The 25,797-nt window shown below is 27.5% G+C and overlaps 1 protein-coding gene and 1 long non-coding RNA gene across 2 annotated transcripts in view; one reads left to right on the top strand and one right to left on the bottom strand.

Moving 5' to 3' along the window:
- Positions 1–23,068, bottom strand: part of LOC113794708 (metabotropic glutamate receptor-like) — a 51,744-nt gene extending 28,676 nt beyond the window's left edge. The window contains exons 1-2 of the mRNA XM_075819940.1: positions 22,409–23,068; positions 1,839–2,551 (exon numbers count right to left, since the gene is read on the bottom strand). Of these exons, the coding sequence (XP_075676055.1) occupies positions 1,839–2,238 (400 nt within the window). The 5' untranslated portion in view covers positions 2,239–2,551; positions 22,409–23,068. The remainder of the gene's footprint in view (positions 1–1,838; positions 2,552–22,408) is intronic.
- On the top strand, positions 655–1,383 carry LOC142644996 (uncharacterized). Its single transcript, XR_012846200.1, has 2 exons — positions 655–734; positions 826–1,383. It is a non-coding gene; the product is annotated as an uncharacterized LOC142644996 (long non-coding RNA).
- Positions 23,069–25,797: the final 2,729 nt, after the last annotated feature.

Here is a 25,797-nt window from a genome sequence, read left to right as displayed (position 1 = left end):
ATCATTAAATTACCGGTACGTTTTTTTCTACTTATTTTTTTTAATGATGTGTTCTTCCTTGGTAATTTTTATTTTTTAAAATGTCATTACTTTTTTATTCAGTAAATTCAGGGTTTTTGTCTTTAGCTAATCTGATTCATTTCTCATTCATTTTTCCTTTCTACTTTTTGTTTAACCCTTTCTTCCCCAACCAATTATTTTACCATAATAATCATAATTCAAACACTGAATATTGAAGATTTTCCGAATCTGATTTAATTTCTTTTTCCTTTTCCTTTTCTAATTTTAAACAAAAAAAAAAATTATGAATGCTAATTGATTCAACCAAAAAACATCCAAATTCGTATATCCAAAGTACTTATTAAAGAAAAATACAAAGTTTATAAAATCAAATTTATATAAAATTTTCATTTAAAAATTATGCAAAATTTTTTTTTAAAATCCTTGATTGGTCGTTATCGTCGTTGCAATCGACATTAATTCCAGCCGTGAGTGTCCTACCTTGGATACGTATATGTGTGAATCCAATTTGTAATTTTTTTCTTAATTGCCAATTTTGTTTTTCTCAAAAAAACAAAAATTGGCCTACAAATTAAGATTTCATTGTATTTTTTTTTTACAAAAAAAAAAAAAAAAAAACAAAACTGTATTCAAGGTAGTATACCCAGTGCTGGCATTAATGAAACATTTTCATCAGTTTTTTTTAAAGAAAATTAATTAATTAATTATTTCTTGTAAGTAATATTTAATTACAAATTTTATTACAAATTACAAATTTCATGCATGTAAAATAATAATTTTTTTATAAAAAATCCATTCAAACAGCAACAACAAAAGATCAATTTTTGTTATGAAGAAACATTTTCTCATTCATTTTTCTCTCTAGTTGTCATTCGAACGGGGGGGAAATGTCAATGTTTAGAGTGCTAAAAGGATGCGCTAAAAGTATTGGTGGTGATGAGGGGATGGAAAAGATGACGGAGGATCTTCCAAAAAAATCTCGACATTCAATAACATCCATTTTCATTCATTTTGATCATCATCATCATCATGATGATGACGAAAAAAGGAAAAAAAAATTTAATTAAAACAATTTTCTTGTCGTTTCTCACTGTCATCATCATCGTCATCGTCATTTCATGACACTCATTTTATCCAGCAGAAAAGCAAAAAAAAAACATCACCTTTTTCTCGTTTGGCCTATTATTATTATTACTAGCATTGCAAGCCATTGGCCATTGGCTTCGTCTACTAAGTAGACGAAGTCTAGCTTAGTCATAAGGCCAATTCCAATGCAAGCCAGCCATTTGTTTATGTAAAAATCAAAAGACCCTTATAAATAAAAAATGCAAGCCATCCATTTTTCGAGCATGCGCATTGAAATTGAAAAAAGTGTTTCGTCTCAGCCAGTCAGTGTTTTACTTTTTTATGTTATTGTGGATTATTATTATCATCATTGTAAATTCATTATTTAGAGAGATTTTTTTGTTTTGTTTAACAATGTGTTCATTCATTTTGTTATAATAATAATAATAATAATTTTCTGCAGTTTTCCTACAGTTCCCCAGTTCTTCAGTTCTCTAGTGCTACACACACATGGATATTGCAAATTATGGGTTTCAGATATGAATAATGAATTTTTTTTCTATTCGGGTTTTCTCTGTGTATGTGTCTTTGGATTCAAATAATATTCGTTAGGAGAGAATTCAGTGTAGACAATCCGGAAGAGGAAAAATATGAATTAAAAACTTTTTTTAAACTTAAAGTTGATAATTATAAATGATAATTATAATTTGTAATGATTTTTATAATTTATAAAGAAAATAAAAAACACCTACCTTTTTGATGTATCGGAAATAAACCACCCAATAATATATCACCATGTTCAGTTACTTTATTGGCAATTGTAATCGGTATAATCATTATTAATGATAATAATATTAATATTATAATTATAATTATTATATGATTATAATTAAATGTTTTTAAATTAATTTTTGAAACAAATTTATTATTATTATCATTATTATTATTAATGGCAGTAAATAATTTTTTTGTACGATTTTTATAATGATTATTATAATGATTATTATTATAATTTAAATTTTGGCCATCATTATTATAATTTATAGTTGATATTGTTTTATCTTCATTGCTGTTTATCGAATAATACAATCCAATAATCCATTCAAATAATAATTTTGTAAAAAAATTTTTAATTATAATTTTTATTGCCATTATTATTATTGAATATAACCATAAATGATTGAATAATAATAATATTTGATTTATAAATGATGATGACGATGATAGCGATGATTTTAATATTCAAGATATTGGTGGTGATTTCATCGTTGCTGTTGTTATAAGATAATTAAAATGGACGTTTATATGATTCTTGTTGTTTGTTTTCTTTTGTTGTTTTTCATCTTTTGATCATCATCATCATCATCAAATAATGGAAATTTTATGGAAGATTTTGTTTGAAAATGGATTTTCAGTTTTTTCTGTTGTCATTTTTTTTGTTCACCGCAATCAATTGGAAAAAAATCTGTTGAAAAAAAACCGAACAAAATTTCATAATTAAAAGTGAAACATTTTTACAAAACAAAACAAAAAATGAATTTTTGTAAAACAAAACAAACAAACAAATTGTTTGCGGATGCAATCTTTTTGTAATGTATCAACTAAATTATTATTATTGCTGTTAAACAAAAAGTTGTTGTTGTTTAAATTTCCGGAATTATTATTATTATTAAGCATAAAAACCATTCTATTCAGCTCAATAACAACAACAACAACAAAACGACAACAACAATTTTGTTGTTGTTGTTATCATCATCATCATTAACATTAATATAATTAGGATAAAATAAATGATGAAATCAATAGGAATTCCTATGTGAAAAAAAAGTGAAGAAAATTTCAACAATGTCAGAGAAACAAACAAACCGATTTCACTTGTTTGTTCACTTGTATTTCCATTGAATAATTCAAATTTTTTTTCTTGTTTTTTCCCCCTTTTGTTGATTAAATATCATTAAAACATTTACATTTTGGTTAATTTATTCACAATATATATGCATAAACGATGATTTGAGACAAAGTTTAATTTTTCTAGGTTTGTTTGTTTGTTTGTTTTTTTGAATTCCAAAGTTTGTTTTTATATAACGATTTTGTTTTTTTTCTCGGAAAAATGATTTTCCGAATATTTTTTTACTTTGCACAATGGAAACAGATGCGACCATTCTGTGGATCATATTTTTCTGTTTTTTTTTTTTTTTTTTTGTTTTCAATAACCGAAAATCATCATCATTGAATATATGAACAGGAAAACAACAACAACAACAAACTTTTTTTTTTTGTCACAACCAAAAAAATATAGGTGAAATGGCATCCTCATCACATCCATATAGAAAAACATATTCTAATTTTGAAAACAAAACGAAAAATCTGAAATGTGTGTCTGATCTGTTGGTGTCTGATGCAAGTGACAAAACTTTCAAATTCTTCGATAATATTATCATTTTGTGTTGACAACAACAACAACAACAACAACAACAAATACTTGTCATAATTTTCTTGGGAAGCTTAGCAAGAAAGAAGAAGAAGAAAATCAACGAATGTTACCACGATAGATTATATTATTAGAAAATTTTCATTCATTCATTCATTCAATATCATTTGATCTTGATATCTTTTCTCTCCCCTTTTATCTCTTTGTTGTGAAAGAAAAGAGAGAATATTTTTTCTTGGTAAATATGGATATGAAAATGATTTATATCCACACACACACTCGCATATGTTTCATTGTGTGTGTGTGTGTGTCATTTGATCTGCATTCGAAGATGTTGTTGTTGTTGTTAGTTTCAAATCATCACATTATATGAGAGAAAAAAATACAGCTAGACAATCGATGATTTTCTTAGTAAAAGTCAAATGTGAGTGAGTGAATGAGAGAATTAAGAATCTCCATATCAAAAAAAAAAGAAAAAATTCAACCATTCAAAACCCGAATGTCAATAATGATGATGATGATGATTTTCTATTGTGAATGTTTCTTTATTTTTCAACTGCTGTTGCTGCTTTTTTGAAATACAACAACAACAAATTGATTGACTGGCTGACATTTTATCATCATCTTTTGATGTTTTTCGTTCGTTTTTTTTGAACAACAACAATTTTGCGAATGGAAAGAGACATTTCTTCCAATGAAAAGAATAAGAAAAAAAAGTATAATGAATGAATGAAAATGAAAATGATCCGATTATTATTCTCCAAGTTTTTTTTCTCTATTTTCATTTTTACTTTTGATTTTCAATTTTTTTTTCATTATCAGAGAAAAAAAATATATATTGTTCACCACACACACACCTCTGTTACCTTCATATACAAAACAAAACAGAATATTCTTTCCCATATATGAGAATGTTCAACAAGCACATTCAGAAATAAAGAAATACTTAACACACACACAGAGAGAGAGAGAGAGAGAGAGAGAGAGAGAGAGAGAGAGAGAGAGAGAGAGAGAAAAGTGAAAGAATTTTCTTCTTTGACTTTTTGTTTCGTTTGCCATTTGTTTTGGCCAAATTTCTATTTCTACTTTCTCATTGTCACCAATAGTATTTTAATGTCGTTTTTGTTTTTTGGAATCAGCCAATTTTCTCGAAATAAAAAAACAAAAACAAAAAAAATCAGACCCAAAAGAGTATGTGAAAGAAATGAAATGAAAAAGAAGAAAAAAATTGATGAAACTAAAGACGACGACGACGAATTGTATTGAATGAAATGAGGAGACCAAACAACCAAACAAAAAAATCGCCATCGGAAAATGGTCCAAACATTTTCAATTCGGTTTTTTCTTCTTTTGCTGTTTCTGTTTCGTTTAAACAATGGCACGACTTTTTTTTTATTTTATTTCACATTTTGTGAAACAACGAACGAAAAAATTCGGATGCTAAACACTCTGTGTGTGTGTTTCTGTGTGTTGTGTATATGATTGTGATTGTTGATTATGATTCATGACACGAAAAAATCTTTTTTGGGTTTTCTTCGTTTACCATTCATTCGTTCGTTTAACATTTATTTTTTTTTATCATTTCACGAATATAAATACAAATTCTGTGTGTGTGTGTGTGTGTGTGTAAGTTTGTTTGTTATCCAAACGAATTCTTTCGTTTCTTTCTTTCTTTCGATTATCAATTCATTTCATTTCTTTTGTATTTTGTGTATTAGCCAACAACAAATTCTTATTCAGTTTCGTTTGATTTTCTATTTTTTGAGTATTTTTTTATTTTTCGTTTGTTTGTTTGTTTCAAGTTTTTTTTTACATTTTTGTTGAAATTTCTCTCTCTCTCTCTCTCTCTCTCTCTCTCTCTCTCTCTCTCTCTCTCTCTCTCTCTCTCTCTCTCTCTCTCTCTCTCTATTTGGATTCGGCTATAGTTTAGGATGCCAACTGAATGGCTGACTGACTGACTGACTGACTAAATGGCTGACTGATTTGTCCAAAACCAAAAAAAAAAAAAAATCTAAATCCACCCGCCAAACGCCCATCCATCCATCCATCCACCCATCCGATGGATATCACCAAATAGGATCTAATATTAGATTTTGATGATGACCATTATCATCATTTTTGTAGGAAAAAAAACAAACAAAAAATCTTTGTTGTTGCTGTTAACATCATAAACAGAAACAAAATGTTATTGTTTCTTAATAATACTAATATATTCTATGTGTTTTGGTTCATTTGCAAAAAACAGAAAACAGAAAAACAAAGCAAAAAAAATCTCGTTTGTTTCAAATTCGTTCCAACTGATTTCTAATTCTTTTCTTTTTCACAAACAAAGTTCATCAAAATAATGAAATGAAAATTAATGAAACAAAAATAAAACTACCATCCATCCACACAAGCATCGCATGGTGTGTATAGATTGTAAACATTAAGCAAAAAACAAAGCAAAGCAAAGTTCAAATGAAAAGAAAAGAATGAAAGAAAGAAATCGACCCAAATTTTCCAATGGAAGAAAATTTTTATTCTCTGAGAAAATATATTCCCAAACACTTTTATCGAATAATGTTCTACTGTTTGTTTGTTTGTTTGTTTTTTAAACTTCTTAACGTTTTTCTCTTCTTTCTTTTGTCATTTTTTTTTTTTGGTTCGATTCTATCAGAATCACCACCAGAACAGAAACGACGACGACAAAGTTTCTTGGAAATTTTCTTTCTTTCAGCATTGTTATTGCTGTTGTTTCGTTTTTTTTGTATTTTATTTAAAATTCCAATAGCGAAAGAATCAAGAAAAAAATTCAAATACAATTTGTGATTGCCCATAACAAACAAACAAACAAACAAGTGCTAAGAATCGTAATAATAATGATAATAGAAATTGAATGCATTTTCTCTCTCTCTCTCTCTCTCTATGTTTTTGCTGGGCGTTCTCTGTTACTGGATCTTTGCTGTTGTTTTTTATCTTTGAAAATTTGTATTTAAACAAAACAGTTTCTTCGAAGGAAAAACTGGAAAATTGAGAAAAATTCTTCTGTTTTGTATTTCCGAGCTGTTGAATACTGGTGATTGAAACCTAGAAAAAAGAAAATCTCCACATTATTTGGCCAAATAATAATAACACAAAAGATTCTTTTCCGGAACACAAAAAAAAAATTTGCCAGAAAAGATTGAAAGAAAAGAATTCTTGAATTTCAAATAATTTTGCATGAATGATTTAGTTTAAAATTTCAGCAAAAAACGAAACAGAAAAGAACGAAAAGAAAAAGAAACAGAAAGCAATACGATCACGGTAACCAACCGGTTTGAATCATTTTTTTCTCTTCTTTGCAGAATATAGAATTCTGAATTCAAGGACAAATTCTTGAATATAATTTGAGAATGTGGAAAACGAAAACGAAAAAACACAAATCGTCGAGAATCGTCGTTGTAAAGAATCGTCGAGAATCGTTGTAGTCGTTTTTTTGTGATTTGATTTGCTAATCAAATTTTTTTTATTTTATTTTACTTTTGAAAGTTTTTTTTGTTTTGTTCAAATTTGAATTTTGATTTTCTATTTTTTTCATTCGTTCGTTCGTTCGTTCACTATTCGGGCTTTATGTTGTTGTTGCCATTATTGCGTAGGAAAAAAACAATTCATGAATGAGAAAATGGGATAATATAGTAAGAAAAAAAAATTGAATTTTAAAGGAGAAAAATCATTTTCTTTTCTTTTTTTTTTATGAGGGGAATTTGTCAATAATAAACGAAAAAAAAGACAACAGAAAGAATAAGAAAAAGAAAAAACTGATTGAATTCAAGTAGCCATGAAAAACAAACGATTTTGTTTTTTTTGACAAAAAACAACGAATAAAGTTTTTTATCTGAAATTTAACGATGCTTAACGAAAGAATCATTTCTATTTCGTTCTGAAATTCGATACAAATCATCGATTTGATTTCCTGTGTAATGCGAATTTTTTGATTTTTGATCTTTTCTGGTTTTTTTGCCTTTTTTCTGATCTAATCGATTTACAATCAACCAGAAACAGGTGTTTATTCAGATTAAACACCTGATTGCTTGCTTAGTTCGTTGGTTGGTTGGTTGTTGGTCTTTCGAGGTAATTAAAACCCGGAAAATCATCAATTTTTTTCCCACCAAAAAAAACTGCTAATTAATTGTAAATGTAAAAGCATTATAACCAAAACCCAAGCAGAATTATAACTATAACGATAATGATAACCAGCAACCAACCATCCAGATATAAATAAATAATGTTACTTGATAATTTGCTATAGCCTTTTAAAGTGACACATTATGTTCTTTTTTTATTGTCATTTTATCTCAGTTTTTTTGTTTCTTGTTTCTTGCAAATTATCATATACGAGAAAGAAATGTATATATTTTCCTCTTGACCAAAATCATGAATTCAAATCTTGTTTCATTCATGTTTGTCATTCGTTCGTGTGTTTGATAAAAACATGGAGAAGCACACACACACACATACTGCAGAAAAACTCTTTGGCTACAATTTTTTCCTTGTTACATTTTCATGTTTATATCAACCAAACAGCAACCAACCAAAAATTTAATTAATTTTTTTTTCTCTCCAAAAATGTATCAGTTTTTTTTTCATCAGGATTCTGAGTGTTAAATGATTCAGAGTACCATAGAGAGAGAGAGAGAGAGAGAGAGAGAGAGAGAGAGAGAGAGAAATTCTGTTCTTTTTTCTTGTTATCTTTTCTGATTTTTGTTGCTTGCAATATTCTTAATTCTTTTTTTTGTTCCATAATCATCACCGTCATTGATGATGCAAGCAAGCAAGCAAGCAAAGAATTTTTTCAATTTCACAATCAATTCTTTGAATTCTAATCACACACTCGCAAACACCCTGTAGATATAGATATTCTGTGCGACAGCTGAATTCAATTTTGTCATTGTGTCAAATGTTTTGTTTGTTTGTTCCCCCTAAAAACGAAAAATTTCAATCCATTCATTTTTGAATGAAAAAATTTTAATGATGACCAACAACTGCTGATGATGACATCCATCCATGTGTTGTTTGTTTGTTGTTGTTGTTGTTGTTGAAAAAATTCTGGACATAAAAATACAACAACAACAACAACAAAAGTAGAATTCAAAAGTAAAATTATTAATAACATCAGCAGCAGCAGAGTAATCATATGCAAAAAAATTGTTTTTGTTTTTGTTTTGTTTTGCCAGAAAAATTCAACTTTTTTTTTTGATTTTTTGATTTTTTCGTTTCCAATTTCAAAGATGTTTTAGTATGGGCTATACTTTAAAAAAAAAAAAAAAAAATTTTGATAACACAAATGTCGCATGATGCAAAATAGTCAAACAGAACTGCAGCAGAATAAGCTGTTTTTTGCAGGGTCTCTGCTGGCAATAAACAATGAAATAAGTTACTTTTTTTTCGGAACGGAAACAAGCAAACACACAAGCAAAACACAAATGTGTTACACAATGGCAGTAAATCTGAAAAACTAGAAAAACTTGAAATTCAAAAAAAGTACAGAAAAAGCAGAGAAAAAATTAAAAGTTTTTTGTCATATCATTATTATGACAAATTTTTTTTTTGGTTATTATCGTTGCTTTCCTGTTCCTGTTTATATTCGGACAAATTTTTCATGTTTTTCATTTTTCAGTTTTCAGTGTTTTTCCAGTTTTCCCAGTTTTTCATTTTTTTTGAAGGGAAGAAAACGAATCCCAAGTTGATCAACAAAATTGGACAAAAAAACGACTATGGATCTATCTTTTTGGTTTGGTTTTTCAGTTGGCTTTTTTTTCGGTTATTGTAAGCAATTTAAAATGTTTGAAACGATTTTGTTTTTGTTTCCTGAATCCAGAAAGCTGACTTTCACTTTTTTTTTTTGTTTTTGTTTATTTCTATTCAAGTTGAACATCGTTTTCTTTAGTTTTAATTTATTCATCTATATGATCGATATATTGAATCCCTTGAAATGAAGATTTTTAATGAAAAAAATTTTTGTTTTTGTTTTTTGTTTTTTTTTTGTTTTTTAATCATGTTGAATTTCTACGCTTTAATCGTAAACTATGATGATCACTTTGATTCAATTCTTGTGTTTTTTTTTCGTTTCTTTCATGTATCAGCAATATTACCAAAAAAACAACAAAAAACAAACGATAATCAAAAACGATGATCCAAAAACAAAAAACTTTTTGCATTAGAATTGCCAGAACAAAAAAAAACCGATGAAATCAGCTACTTTTTTTTTCTTGTTTCTCCTTCACAATCATAATATCGAGGTGTTTTTGTTTTTCTTCAATTCACTTTCTTTAATTCTGTCGTTGTTTTCGACTCGTATAAATTGTTGTTGTATAACTAGAAAACGAGCGACCAAAATTAGCTCAATGAGAATTGTTATATGAAAAAAAAACATAGTGACCCCTGATAAACAAACAAACAAAATAACGTTAAAAGTGATTTCATGTCAGAAGAAGAAGAAGAAAATTGTTGTTGTTTCTGTACAAAAGAAGGTTCTTGTACTTTTTTTTATTGTTTTTTTTTCATTTCATTCTTGAAAGAATCATCAATTTTCACTCTGTTTTATGATGATGATGACGATGACATGTTATCAACTGAACTGAGTTTTAAAATTAATCTTTTTTTTTTGTTTTAAAATTGAAATTTTCAATTGTCATTATTAGTGTGTTTTTCTTCTAAAACTAAACTAAACTGAAAAATTCAATATGATTTCTATTTACACACACAATAGACAAAGATGATGATTGAAAGACTGGGATATCACAAGAATTGAAAATTGAAAATTGAAAATTTTTGAGTGATCAAAGATCAAGAAAAGATGAAAAAACCAGACAAGACAATGAAAAGTAAATGAGTGAAAATTCAATTGATTTTTTCCTCTGGAAAAATAGAAAAAAAGATTGATTCTCAGCAAAGACAAACAGAAAAAACAGAAAAATCATCGAATCATGAAATGATTCGACAAACAAACAAACAAATTCAGAATCGAAAAAACAAATACAGAATTTTCTTTTTTCTTTTTTTTTGATGTTTGGTTTATTGATTTTTTTAAAGGTTTTTCTTCAGAAAAACAAAAGCCAAAAGTAATTCTTCTTTTTTCTGGTTATATATAACAATGGCATCAATCATTTGATGGGATTTGTTTTCAACAAAAATCAGACAAAAATCAAAAATCATTTTCAAATTTCTTCACTTTTTCAATATTGTTTTTTGTTTTTATATTTGCTTTGATGACAAAATTGGTTGTTTTTACGGGAAAAAATGATATTCATTATGACATGTGGTCACACACACATAATATGTTTCAAAATTTGATTTTTTTATTCAGTAATTTTTTTTTTGATTTTTCTATCAAATCTTTTTGATTTTTGAATCTGGATTTCAAATGAATAACATTTGAATATTTGATTTCAAAAAAAATGCAAGGAAAAAAATATAAAAAGTGGGAAACGAAAAGAAAAATAACCTGATTTCCTGAATGATTGAATCGATAAACTAACCTTTAAGCTATGTACTTATTTAGGATTCATATCATTTTTCAAACCAAACCAAAACAAATACTGAATATGTAGTTAGTCAATTCGTATCAAACTAGCCTTAAGCCATTCTTTAACAACAAGAGATTATATTATCATCATGATTGTAAGAAATGTAGTTTGAGAATTTTTTTAGGTATCGATAGTATCGATGTTGATGATGTGTTTTTTTTGTTGTTCTGTTCATTTTTATAAATTGAATTTTCTTTTTTCTTTTTTCTTTCGTTTGGACGATGATAATGTATATAAAATTAGTTGTAAATGATTCTAATGAAACAAGAAAATTCTGATTCGGGTTAATTCTAGCTTTTTTTTTTTTGTTTTGTTGATTATAATAGTTATTAGTCGAGTTATTATCTTTATTGTTATTATCATTAAAAAACGATATGGTTACGAAAATAAAAAACCAAAAGAGAGAGAGAGAGAGAGAGAGAGAGAGAGAGAGAGAGAATATTATACATCCAGAATCAGATATCGCATATCAAATATGTATGGTAAATGAATGAATAAAAAACTAAATGTTTGATGCGCATTTCTCCATCTCTCTATCTGTCCGTGTATGTGTGTTATTGAAAGAAAGAAACAAAGAAGAAAGAAAAAACGATATTCGACAATTATCCAAACAACAAATATCATGCTGAGACTTTGAATGTTTTTCTTTTTTCATTCCATTTGTGTTTTTCTTCTTTCTTTCGTTCTTTCTTCCAAAAAAAATTTTCAATTCATTTCTTATTCATTCTTCTCTCCACACAAAAAAAAAAGAAAGAAAAAGTTTAATTCAAAAATTATCAAAGTTAAAAAATTCAATTTGAAAATATCGAATGAAATTGATGTGTGTGTGTCCACCGAACCCGAAAAACCCGGAAAAAACCCGAAAAAAGACCGAAAAACCCATTTTCTCTTTCGGTTTCTTTCTTTCTTTTAAAATTTACAATTTTATTAACCAATTCTGATTATGATGATGATGATGATGATCTCTATATCGGCATTGAGAAAAAAAATAAAAAAATATTCATTACATTCAAACACAGGCCAAACGAGATCAGAAAGGCCAGACCAGATAGAAATTCATCATTATTTTCAGAAAAAAAAAATGATATTGGTTATGCTGTTTCAAACATTTTATGAATCTATGAATAAAATATCAACTTTCACTTTGAAGTTTATAAAGCCAAGAAAAATTCTCACTTGTTTTACAACAAAAGGAGAAAAAATTTTTGAATTGAAAAGTAAGAAATATTTTCAACAAGAAAAAAAAATTCTCATTTTTCTGGAAACATTTCCAAAAACCAGCCTTTTTGAAAAAAAAATGAAATTCAATTTCATCAATGTTCATATTTCATTGAACAAACAAACAAAATATTGTTGTTGTTGTTGTTGTTGTTGTTGTTGTTGTTGTTGTCATCTTTTTCTTACTTTATTGTCACATTTTTGGTGGTTGAAAATTTTAGTGAAACCAAACTGCTGCTGCTGTTGATGATGATAATTGACAATTTTTTTTTATCGTTTTGTTGTTGTTGATATTCGTTTACCGACGATCATTTTACTTCATTTTTTTTTTTGTTTTGACACATGAATGAATTTACTGGGTACATAAGTGTTAAATTCTGTTAAAATTTATTTAAATTTTAAATTTTCAACAACAACAACAACAACAACCAGCAGAAAAAAAAATCCATCAAAAACCCTTGATGTTTCTCTTCTTCTGCTATCGTTCGCTTGTGTAATTTGAGAGAAAGAGAGAAAAAAAACAGTAAAGTAAAAATTCACAGGCCATATAGAATTCCTGAAATTACCTGAAGTTTTTTTTTGCAAAAAAAAGCATCAACAACAACAAAAAATATAACAACAACAACAAACGACAACAACAACAACAACAAATCCTATTCTATATTCTCTAATTAGAAGTGTGAATAAAGAATGAAATTTTGTTGTTGTTGTTGTTGTTGTTGAAAAATATTCTCAATTTTCATGTTTAGAACGATGATGATAATGGCGGCGGTGACGAAAATGAAACATTATCATCAACAACAACAACAAAGGTATTGTATTCACAGAATTTTGAAACAAAAGCAAAAATGCAAAATTCAGAAAATTAATTCATGCAAATAAAAATGAACAACAACCCTTCAACAGCGGGAAAAAAGAAACAAAAAACCAAAAGCAAAAATTTCATTCAATTTTCTCTCAAGTCTAGCCTAGATTAGTGAAAACAACAACAACAACAACAACAAAATAAGATGAATTTAGAAGTGGTATGCAACAAACAAAAATGGTAACATCGTAAATATGGAGAAAAAAACATTCCGGTCCATCTATCAGCCACTTTTTTTTGTTTTGTTTTTTTTTGTTTCAATAAAAATTTTTTCATTTTTTTTTCTCTACAAATGTTTTGTCATATTAAACATTATTTTATTTTTTTTATAAATTGTAAGCTTTTTGCATAAAGAATATGTATATGGTTAGAGAGAGAGAGAGAGAGAAACATCCTTATAATATTTAGATTCTATATTCTCTCTCTCTCTCTCTCTCTCTCTCTCTCTCTCTCTCTCTATTTGTTCATATTTTCTTGGTTAATATATTACGTTTATATCATTGTCGTAGTGTTCGTTTTTGTCGTCGTTTTCATTCTATCATCATCATCATAATCATTGTATTCGATTGATTACTCAACCGAACCATTTGGATAATGTTTATATATATTTCTACTATGGATCTTCTATGAACAACAGTATAAGAAAAATGAAAATGAAAAGATGGTAAAAAAAACGATGGTAAAACGAATGAAACAAACTATGGATGAATGAATGAATGATTTCTTCAATTTCATTTCAATTTCATTTATATTATATATAAAAAGATTATGTGTGTGTGTGTAATATGTTTTTTTTTTGAATCAAGTTTCTTCTTCTTCTTCTTCAGTTCTCAAATATGTTTTTTTTTCGTTTCGTTTTGGATTCTTGTGTGAAACATGTTTTGCTTTCATCATCATCATCATCATCATCATCATCATCATAGGGCTAAAGATGTTAAGATTTTTTTTGTTTTTTTTTTTTGTTTTGAATCCCTGATCATGGTTGATTGCCCATCATTATTATCATCATAATCATCATCATTGTTATTGTCATTCATCTGGTTTTCATTTTCTTTTTTTTTCTGTCTGTTTGTCTGTTTGTTGATTTGCTTGTGTCCCATATTTCTCTCTCTCTCTCTCTTGCGAATCCCTGCTTTATTTTTTCTGTTCTGTTCTGGTTCCATTTTCGTTTTAGTTTGGTTTTTGGTTTTTTTTTGGTTCCCTTTTTTTCATCTTGTTTCGGTTTTGGGTTCATACTTCAAATATGATCACGTCGAGATCATTGTCATCATCATCATCATCATCATCATTTTACACTAATTCAAGTACAAATTGACTTTTGTTGTTGTTATTGTTGTTTTTGGTTGTTCATTTTATTTCAAATTCATTCATTCATTCATTCATTCGTAATAGTTCGTGTGTATGAGATTTTCATTTCATTTCATTTTACTTTCTCCCTTTTTTTCTTCATTCTTGTATGTTTTGGTGTAAGAATAATTTTCTCTTGAGGATGAAAAGGGTTATTCCACATATTTACTGTCTGTCTTTTGAACCCAATAATAATCAATGACCAAGATTCTTGTCTTCGCTTCTTCTTGTTTTTTGATTGATTATTACATTTTTTTCATTATTCTGATTATTACATTTTTCCAAATTAGATCGATTGGTCGATCGAGAAACCGAAGAAAAAGAAGCTACCAATTCTTTGATTTTTAGTTTTCCCACCACCATCGCTACGGCTGTTTGTTTACAAAGTAAACAAACAGAGAAGAAAAAAAATGAAAAACCAGAAATCGTGACCGGAAATTATTTGAACCCCAAACAACAAATATTTTTGGATCGATTTCAAATCAACAAAAAATTCCAATTCCAATTCACCCAATACAATTATTATTATTTTTCTAATTTCGAAATTACAATCAACAACGTTCTAACCTCATTTTTTTTTCTCTCGAAAATCCATTTCTAAAATGAGAAAAAAAAAATCAGTCACAAAATAAAATTGATTCGGTTTTTTTTCCAAAAATCAAATTCTTTTCCAGTAACAACGTCTATGAATTTTTTGTTGTTTTTGTTGTTTTTGATTAATGTTAAAAATATGCAAATATTTTTTTTCTGTTTGTTTGTTTTGTTTACAAAAAACTACATAAATAGTGATCATCATTATTTAAGTGATCTTTGATCCTGTCAACAAAGTTGTTGTTGTTGTTGTTTATGTAAGTGTCATCGATAAAAATCAAAGAAAAATTGAAGAAAAATTTTGAAGAAAATCGCGAATTGCTAAATCAAAATCGAATCGGAATCGATTTTAATCGATTCTTTTTTCTTTTTGATTCATGATTTTACATTGTTGTTGTTGTTGACAATGTTGTTGTTGTCGTTGTTGTTGTTGTCGTTGTTGTTGTTGTTGTCAAAAAAAGAAAAGAAAAAATACCAGTAATGATAAATCATTACCAATAATCTACATAAATTGTTTGTTTGTTTTTTTATTATTATCATTTTAATAATGTTAATGTCATGTGATGTTTTTTTTTCTGTTTAGATATATGATGTTTAAACAAGCAAAAAAAAAATCCCTTTTCTCTCTCTCTCTCTCTCTCTCTCTCTCTCTCTCTCTCTCTCTGAACGTTTTTTTTCCTTTACAAATATCGATTCTGTGATGATTTTTTTTCGTATAAAATACTTTGAATAAATTATTATTCATTCTTCGAAAAAAAACAAACTTGAAATAGCTATTTATCATATTCTATTTTTTTTCGATTTAATACTATCGATAGTATCGTTGTGTATGTGCGTGTTTACTATCGATTATCAAACAACAACAACAACAGAAAAAAAATATGAATATTTTTCATCACTTGACTTTTCTTTCTCTCTCTCTCTCTCCCCTTCCCCTACTTTTTTTTTACAAATTGTCTTTGTTGTTGTTGTTGTTGTTGATAAAGATCAATATTATGGGTCTTCTCCTTCCCCCCCCCCAAAAAAAAGAGAGAAATCAATTAATTAATCAAGTTTTTCGAAAAACTTGAAAAATGTTTTGAAATAAAAAACAAAATTCAATCAGAAAAATGATTCCATTAGTCAATTGAAAAAAGGCTTAATTATTTGATTTTGTTTTTTCAAGTTTTTTCGTTACTGTATTTGAATTCTGAAGTATCATTCAAACATTGAGGGAGAGAGAGAGAGAGAGAGAGAGAGAGAGAGAGAGAGTGGGAGAATTTTCATTTTTTACAGAATTTTTTACAGAATTTTCCAGCATGAAGAAAAAGTGATATAAAAATTGTTGGATTTTTTTTTGTTTCAATAGATAATGATAATGATGATGATCATTATGATCATTAGTATCATCATTTTTCCAAATCTTATTGATTATGATTTTGATAATCGCAATGAATTTCATAATTTTTTTTTTACTTTCTTTTCGCTTCTTCAATCAACAAGATCATCAAAGATCATCATTGATTCTTGTCGTTCGTTCAGTTTTCCAATCATATTTTTTCTTCTTCATTGATTGTATCATTGACTTTTTCTTTGACTTTTTCGTTTCACGATTTTCATCATCAATGATCTTAAATGTCAAACATTTATGTATTTTTTCTTTTTCTTTCGGTTTTGTTTGTTTCCTTGATCAACAACAACAACAACAACAACAACATTTAGATTTATACTATTTCCTTTCTGGATCGGTTATCAATGATATTTTTATATATGGTATATATTTGGGTTGTCAGAATATTCTTCTTATTCTATCATCATCATCATCATCATTATTTTATCAACGTTTCATGATCATTGTTATCGCCTTCATTGGAATATTATGATAATTTTTCATTTCTCTCTCTCTCTCTCTTCCTAATATTCATAATATTTCATTCATTCGTTCATTCTCGCTTCGTTTCGTTTTTTTTTTTTTTTGGTTGTTTGTTTTGCTTTGATAATCTATCTATATATATAAAAATACTATCAAAAACTATTTCATGTGTAATGATCTCTTATTATATTCAGCAAAGAAGAAAAGGAAAAAAAATATGTCCATCGCGTGATTCCGGATAGTTAATCGTTGTTCAATACATTTTTCTTTTTCTTTTTGCTTTTGGTTCATTTATCTTTTTGGAGAAAATGACGAAAGAGCAAAGAGATAGAGATGAGGTCAAATTTTTTTTTTCTATATTCAAATTCGTCGCCGTCCTTGTTGACATAAAATGAATGGTTTTTTCGGTTTGGTTTTGGTTTTGGTTTTGATGGATTTTTTTCATATTGATATCTTGTTACTGGTGGTTATTGATGATGATGATGGACATTCACTCCACATTTTAAATTATCATATCAAAGATTGAAATCAAAGAAATAGATAGATTTACAGACAAAATAATTTTGGGTAAATTTTTTTTCTGGAAACAAATTTCCAAATTTGAAATTTCTTTTTTGAAAAAAATGCCCAAAGGCTTAAAACACACACACGAGATCATTTTTTTTCGAATTGATAATTGCAAAGTAGAAAAAAACAAAAACAATGAAAAAATGAATGAATGAATGAAAAACATTTTTTCTGTTTTGTTTTTGTTTTTAGTTTGTAAATGTTCAATTATATTCTCTCTCCTTGCTCTCTCTGAAAAAAAATTCTTGTAAATTATTCCTGATTCCGTCAAGTTAGCTTGATTTTCTGATAGGCATCCATTTTCTTTCTTTCTTTCTTTTTCATTTTCATTCATAGAATCTGAATGTCTCATCATCATCATCATCATTATAATCATTAAATGAAAAAAAAAACAGAGAAACAGAAATTTGTTTATTACAAAACATTATGGAAATTTTCTATTTGTCACTTTAGTTGTTTTTGAACCATAACCGGTCGGTCGTAATGTCGTTATGTATAATGTGTGTGTGTGTGTGAGGGTATAATGTTTGGATGTGCAAAAATGTCATTTTATGATGATGATGATGATGATGATAAAAATATTTATGAATCTATGGAATTTGTTTTGTTTTGTTTTTTTTGGGTTTGAGTTTGTTTTTTTTATATTCAGTATTGCTGTTGTCATTAGGAGAGAGAGAGAATAAAAGGGTAAACGATATCAAAAAAACAACAAAACAACAAAAACGGAAAATAAGCATTAAAAAAAATGTTATAATTTTTTTCGAAGAACAGGAATAACAACAGAAACAACAATAACGTTATAAATATGTTTTATTTTGGCTAATTTTACTCAAAAAAAAATTCAAAAAGTAAAAAATAAAAAAGTAAAAAAATAAGGAAAAAAGAATTATTCATTCATTCATTCATTCAGTTTGTGTGTTTTATGAATGGAAATTTCGAAATATAATCAATATACGAAATATACGAAAAACTATAATACAAAAATTTCTCTCTCTCTCTCTCTCTCTCTCTCTCTCTCTCTCTCTCTCTCTCTCTCTCTCTCTCTCTCTCTTCAAAATCTTAAGTAGGTTTCATTTTTATCCATACACATTTTCATCATCATCATCATCATCATCATCATCATCAACAACCAATCTTATGATTGCCAAATTATTATTATTTTCTTTCTTTCATTTCTTTCATTTTCAAGAAAGGAGAAAACAAAAAAAAAAATAAAAAATACTTACGTAATAAAGTAATGATGATAATCGATAAGAAAATAAGATAAATAAGAGATAGATAGATAGATAGATAGAAAGATAAAAAACAACAACAACAACAACAAACTTATATTTTATCCAAGGATTATTTTAATGTCATAGCCTTTTTTTTGTTGTTTTTGTTGAATATAATGGTCAAAAATACATAAAAAATGCTTGTTTGATTGGTTGTTTGTTTGTCCAACCATAACTGACCGATCACCAACTACCACCATCAATCCTCAAAACAAAAAAAACGGATATTTTTTTTTATTTTATTTTGGTACACAAACAAACAAACATTATGTCTGTATTTATGCCTGTATCATCAAATGAAAATAAAATGTGGCTTAATAAATTTGTTGTTGTTGTAGTTTTTCGTTTTCGTTAAGGGTCATTTTGGATTTTAACATTGAGTTTTTTTCCACTTTGGTTTATTTGTATCATTTTTTCGGTTTCATTGGTTCTCAATCTATTCCGGGTTTCCTGTTTCTTGTTTTTTGCTTTGATTTGATATGATTTCCAATTTTTTTTTTGTTTTGGTTTGGATTCTGTTGCTACCAGAATGATTTTTCTTTTCATATTGATCGATTTCAAATAGAGAGAGAGAGAGAGAGAGAGAGAGAGAGAGAGAGAGAGAGAGAGAGAGAGAGAGAGAGAGAGAATTGTTTCATTCAATACAAGAAATTTGATCACCATCATCATCATTGAAATAAATTGATGATGATGATGATGATGATGACCAAAGATCATCATCAAATTGAATTGAATGGATCGACCGACCACCACAAAATTGCATTCTTTTGCTTCAATAATGAATATTTGAATATTATTCAACTTGAATACATTTACAGTTGAACCAAAACAAGAAGGAGGCGGAAAAAAACTGAAAAAACTGAAAAACTAAAAAACAAACGAAAGAAACAAACGACGAAATGCGACCGAAATGATGATAAAAAACAAGTTAATTGGTTTCAAGTATAGGGGTCGATTGGTAGAACATGTGATATTTGTATGTGTGTACTTGTGTGCTTGTTGTTGACAAAACAAACCAGAATATAAAATGAAATGAATGTAAAGAAGACAAAATAACAACAACAAAAAAAAAAAAGAAACATAAAAAATGTGAAAAGTCCATGGATAATGAACCGAATGATAGAAGAAAATGAACGATAAACATTTGACAATAATAAAGATTCTGTAAGTAGGAATTTTTTGTTTTGTTTTTTGTTTTAGGAGGCAAAATGAACACAACAAACATAAGTAAATGAGAAAACACACATATGAGTCCATATAGTTTTATTCTTTCCTTTGGGATTTTACACAATGATTTTTCACTGTTTTTTCGTTCTGTCCAATTCATTTGGATAGCAGTAGTAATAATAATGTTTCGGTAATAATGATCATCATTGAATGATTTCATCAATTTCTGTGATTTTGAAGAATATTCTCTCTCTTTCTCTCTGTGTGTTTGTTTATATTCCACTAAATGACAATATTCTCTGTTGACGAAAAAATGATGATTATTTTTGGTAAAATTGAATTATTCTTCTTCTTTTGTTTGTTTGTTTGATTATGAAACAAAACAAAAAAAAATTCCAGAAATCTGTTCATCATTATTAACCCTTTCCATCATTATTATTATTATCATTATAATTGCAAAAAAACAACAACAATTGAATAATTAGCATACGAAAGCGAGATTTTGGTCCAGAAGAAAAAAATAACCACATTGTCGTCGAAAATAACAGAATGTTGAAACAGACACAGTCTATGTATCTCTATTAATCTGGTGTATTTGTTTTGTTTGTGTTTTAGCAAACAGAAAAACAGATAGAATTTCTGTATTCGAGATTTTTTTAAAAAAATTATTTAACCGTAAATACATACACCGGGTGTATTATTTTCTCTTCTTCATTCATTTTGGTTCTTTCAATACAATTCAACCCATCTGCTACCCTCTGAAATAGCAGCAGCAGTAAATAAGAAAATTCAAAAATATTCGGTTGATTGAATTAAAAATTCCAATTGATAATCAATGGCATCACCATATAAAGATGGTGAAAGATGGAGAAATATTTATTAATAATTTGATAATAAAAACAGAAAAAGAAAGGAAAATTATCAAATCTTGATCTGAATAATAGATTGATTTTTATGAAAATATAAATAAATATGGTGGTGGTCAGAAAATAGTTTGGATGTAAATCTGTTTGAAGAATATCAACGAAAAGAAAAATAAAAATTTGTAATTTTGTCACGTTATCATCATCATCATTGGCCATTGAAGAAAGATATTTTTAAAAGTGAAAATAAAAGAAAAGAAGATTTTCATTTTTTTTTCTTTATGAAATTATCAGTTTTTAAAATTATCATTCAGTAAGTAAGTAAGTCAGTCATTCAGTCAGTTCAGTTCAGTTCAGTTCATTCAGTTAAATTCATAGAAAATTTACATTTGATTAAGTCAAAATGAAAATGAAAAAAAATTGATTAAATTAAAAACGATTATGGAATCTTAATGAATCTTAAACAAAGAGAAAACAAAAACAAAAAATCAGTTTTTTTCCCGAAAAATTTTTTTTTCTTTCAATTATTTAAAAGAAAATTTTCGGAAATTTTTTTTTCTTTTGCTTGAATTTTGGTGGATTCAATTCCGATGAAAATTAGCCCAGAATTGATTGATTGTCATCAATGAAATTTTTTATCGTTCGGAAAATTTTTTTTCTTCTATTTTATTTCAATTATTTAAGCTTTCAAGTTTTTTTAGATCAAACACACACACAAATTGTATGTTTAATATTTTATCACTTCGTTTTCTCTTTTTCTTTATTATATTCATATATAAACCAATTCACTCATCATCTTCGTAAGATAAGTGTTTGCCAATTTTTCTTCACTAAACATTCATTCATTCATTCATATATGACAATTCTTTTTTCATCAATTCTCTCTCTCTCTCTCTCTCTCTCTCTCTCTCTCTCTCTCTCTCTCTCTCTCTCTTCATTGTCTATCACATCACCAAAAAGAAAGAACAAAAAAAAACGGTATTTTGAATGAATTTGTTTTGTCAATGTTTTCGAATGTGTCACAACAGAGAACCGACCGATCAAAAGATATTTCAACAAAGAACTAACAAAAAAAAAAACATTTACAACAAAATCTAATTAATAATAATAATCATCAATTAGATAAACTCAATTAAGTGATATTTGAGTATACAAAAGTAGACAACACAACAACACAATAAGATAACCCAAACAACATTGACAAATGAAAATTTCTCTCTATTTTTTTTCATTTTTTTTCAATCAAAAAAAAAAGCCACACTAAGCGATTTACCGAGCGATTTATCGAGCGAGAGAAGCAAAAAATTAGTGAAAAAAAAAATTCAAATGAAAAATAGTTTTTGAAATATTTTCTTTTTTCTGGGAAAATTTCCCAAGGTATGTTTGTTTGTGTGTGTGTTGAAAAATGTCTTGAAAGTTTTTTTTTCATCATCATAATCATTCAACATTTAATCGTTTGTCATTTCGATTTTCTTTTTTTCTTTTTTTTTTTGTTTGTTTGCTTGGTTTCGAATCAAATAGTTAAATTCAAATTCTTGAAAAGAAAAAAAAATTTTTTTTCCATTGCAACATATGGGAATGAAATCGAAATGAATATACTTACATTATATATTTTTTTATCAATCCGATTTTAGCGTTTTTCTGTTTGAATATTTCATTCTTTCATTCTTTCATTTACTTTTATCATTCACTTGGTAAAAAAGTTTTACCTGTCTTTCTCTCTCCTGTTGTTATTCTTCACCTGCTTTTCTCTCCCTCTCACTGTTTTTTTTTTATTGTTTGGTTCCGGTTATTTTATATTTTAATTCGTTGTTTGATTGTTACACTTGTTTGTTGCAAATTACACTTTTTTTTGGAAGAAACAAAAAAATTACATAAAGTTGAACGTTTGAACAAACAAAAAGATGTTAAACACACACACACACACACACACTGGAGACAGAGAGAGAACAGACACTTGTCGGCCAGTAATAGACAAAAAAAATTATGGATAATTATTAGCTGGAAGAACAAATGTGGAAATGAAGCAACTTCGAAATGAAACCAATGGAGACCGACGATATTCCGTTTTGAACCAAACCAAAAAAACCAAAAAACCAAATATCCATATAAACGCGGGCTTTTTTTATACTACTTTAGCCCAAAACCAAACCAAAACAGACAGACAGTAAAATGAAAATGAAAATTATTTGATCAAAATATGAATGAATGTCGGTATATGTATCGTGTGTTTGCGTGTGTGTGGTAGGTTTACCAATTTGAATCTTTTTTTTTCTTTCCTATTTTTTTTTAACAGTCTCAAAATGAATTGATTCCTTTTCTTTTTTTTCCTCCATTCAAAGAACCAACTAAATAGATATATTTTTTAAAAAGCAAAGATAGATTATATATCTGATGATAGTGGCGGCGGTGGCAATGGTGGTGGTGGCGGTATAATCAACAACGCACACACATACGGCAGATGCATTGTATATATAAATGACGCCCGGCAACAATTGGATGATGGAAAAAAAGTAAAAAGTAAAGAATTTAAAAAAAAAGTAAAAAAAAACCATATAGAAATCCAGAATCCAGAATCTACAGTGTTTTGTTAGGGTGGTAACTATAGCAAATTTTTTTTTATATTCTGTTCATATGATGTCTATCGATGTATCTCTATAGACAGAATAGATACCACACCATCATCATCATCAAGCAAAGATCGATGAAAAGATGACCAAAAAAAAAGTTTTAATGTAGATTTTCTACAATGAATTGAATGTCATATCAGATGATTTTTTTTTGTTGAATAAACCGAAGTGGGAGAGAGAAAGTGAAAGAGAGAGAGAGAGAGAGAGAGAGAAAAAAAATTCAAACATTAAAATGATGATATTTGAGAACAATTTATTCATCAAAAGAGAATATTCTGTTCTTCATTTAGCAAATAGATAGACAAACACTTGATTAATTTCAGTTTTAACCAAGAAAGAAAGAAGGAATATTCTTCAATCACACACACACACACACGCACACACATCCATTTAATGTTTTAACATTTTTCAAGAATGTTCATTTGAAATGTTTAAACAGAAACAAAAAAACATTCATGTTGCTGTTATCCATTGTTAATTTTCATATGGTCTGCTGGATTCGTTGATTGTCAACTCAATTTTCATCAGCCAAAAGAAAAAAGAAAAAATCTGATGATGCAAACCAGTAATCGGATACCGGCATAATTTGTCGTTTGATGTTTTTTCATTTTGCTTGTTTGTTTACCAAAAAAAAAAAAAAAAAAAAATGAAAAATGAAAAATCGATAAATTCTTATATCAAAAAACACCAGATTTTTGACCAGATTGGATAATGATTATTACAAGTTTGGATGAGTTTTAAACATCCAAACAACAATGAAGATATATGTTTGTAAAAAAACAGACTGATCCAAAGTAATTATCGATACATAGACATTGATAATTTTGACATAATCACACTATAGACAGACAGACATTTTTGCTTTGCTTTGCTCTGTTTTTCCCTTATTTTAAATGATGATTATTATTACAAAATAATGAGAGTAGTAGTTTTTGGTTGAAAAATAAAATACAGAAAAAAAGAAGAAATCTTCGGGTAATAAAGAGAAATCAAAAAAAGAATCTCAAGAGGCACAATCTTCAATGGATTTATCATGATGACAGTTTCAAACAAACTAATAATCGACCAACAAAGTTGAAATGAGCCTTTTTTCTTTTTTTAAAAGACAGACAAAGATTCATTCACAATTCAAAAAAGCGCAATCAACAACAAAAAACTGTATGTGGATTTTACCGTATTTTCATTCCATTTTCATCGATAGTCATTTAGTGTGTGTGTGGGTGATTTTTTCAAAATCTTTGTTTGATTGTGTATTTTTTTTTTTCTCTTCATGTTTTTTTTTTTTCTTTTCTTAATGTGTTAATGTATTATATCCTTATTTTTTTTGGTATAAGGATTTTTTTTTTAATTGATTAAAATGAAATGAATGAAATGAAATGGGTGATTGGATTTTACTAAATGATTTTTTTGTTTTTTTGTTTTTTGTTTTTTTTCAAACATTATTTATCTTCTTGCAATATTCAATGACAACAACAACAACAAGAATTTCCAATTCGATTTGATTCTTCTTCTTCATTTAGGATTTCTATTTTTGGATTTTCATTTAGGATTTTAGTTTTTCTGTTTTGGATTTTCTGTTTTTCTTCTGTTTTTTGCCTGTTTTGAACGTTATCTGTTTTTGATTGATTCAAATTGTTTTGTTTTTTTTCGTTTTTTGTTTTTTTGTTTGATTGTAATTGATGATACTACCGGAAAAAAACAAAACAAACTAATCCATCAGGGAGCAAAAAAATTAGTACCGGTCAGCATTTTTTCGATGACGTTTTAACCCCATCTAGTCCAAATTGTTTGCAAAACAAATATGTGTTACCAAGAAAAGAAAAGAAATTTACATTTTCAAAAGCGAAACAAAAACAAAAACGGACAAAACAAAAACGGACAAAAAAGTTTTGACACTTTTGGTGACAAGAATGCTTTTTTGGAAAAAAAAAGGAAAATAAGAAAGTGAAGAAAAGTGCATATATGGTGATCTGTTTATGTGTGAAAAATATTTTCGTTTCGATTTCTTAAAGTTTGTATTACAATGTCCGAGGGAAACAAAACAAAACAAAACAAAAGGATTCTCTAACAAAAATGAATATAAATTGAATTCTAATTACAATCGATCAATTTTACAAAAATCAACACATGCGCATACGAAAAAAACTGATGATAATGATACTCAAACACACACATACATATGGATCGATCAATCAATCAATCCATTTATCTTATTCACCATAACTAACTAAATGAATGAATTAAACAACAACAACAAACGAATTTTACTGCTTCATTGAAATATAAACTAGAAATTATATGCATGCAAAAAAAGTAATGAGGAACAACAACCGAAACAACGGAACAACGGAAAAAAGTTTGA

This window comes from Dermatophagoides pteronyssinus, unplaced genomic scaffold (genome assembly GCF_027571235.1).
Source record: "Dermatophagoides pteronyssinus isolate colony J.1.1.1.1 unplaced genomic scaffold, Derpt_VIB-CSIC_2022.12 sq0005, whole genome shotgun sequence".
NCBI lineage: Eukaryota > Metazoa > Arthropoda > Arachnida > Sarcoptiformes > Pyroglyphidae > Dermatophagoides > Dermatophagoides pteronyssinus.
The sequence above is the reverse complement of the archived record's forward strand: the minus strand, read 5'-3'. Positions and strand labels throughout refer to the sequence as shown.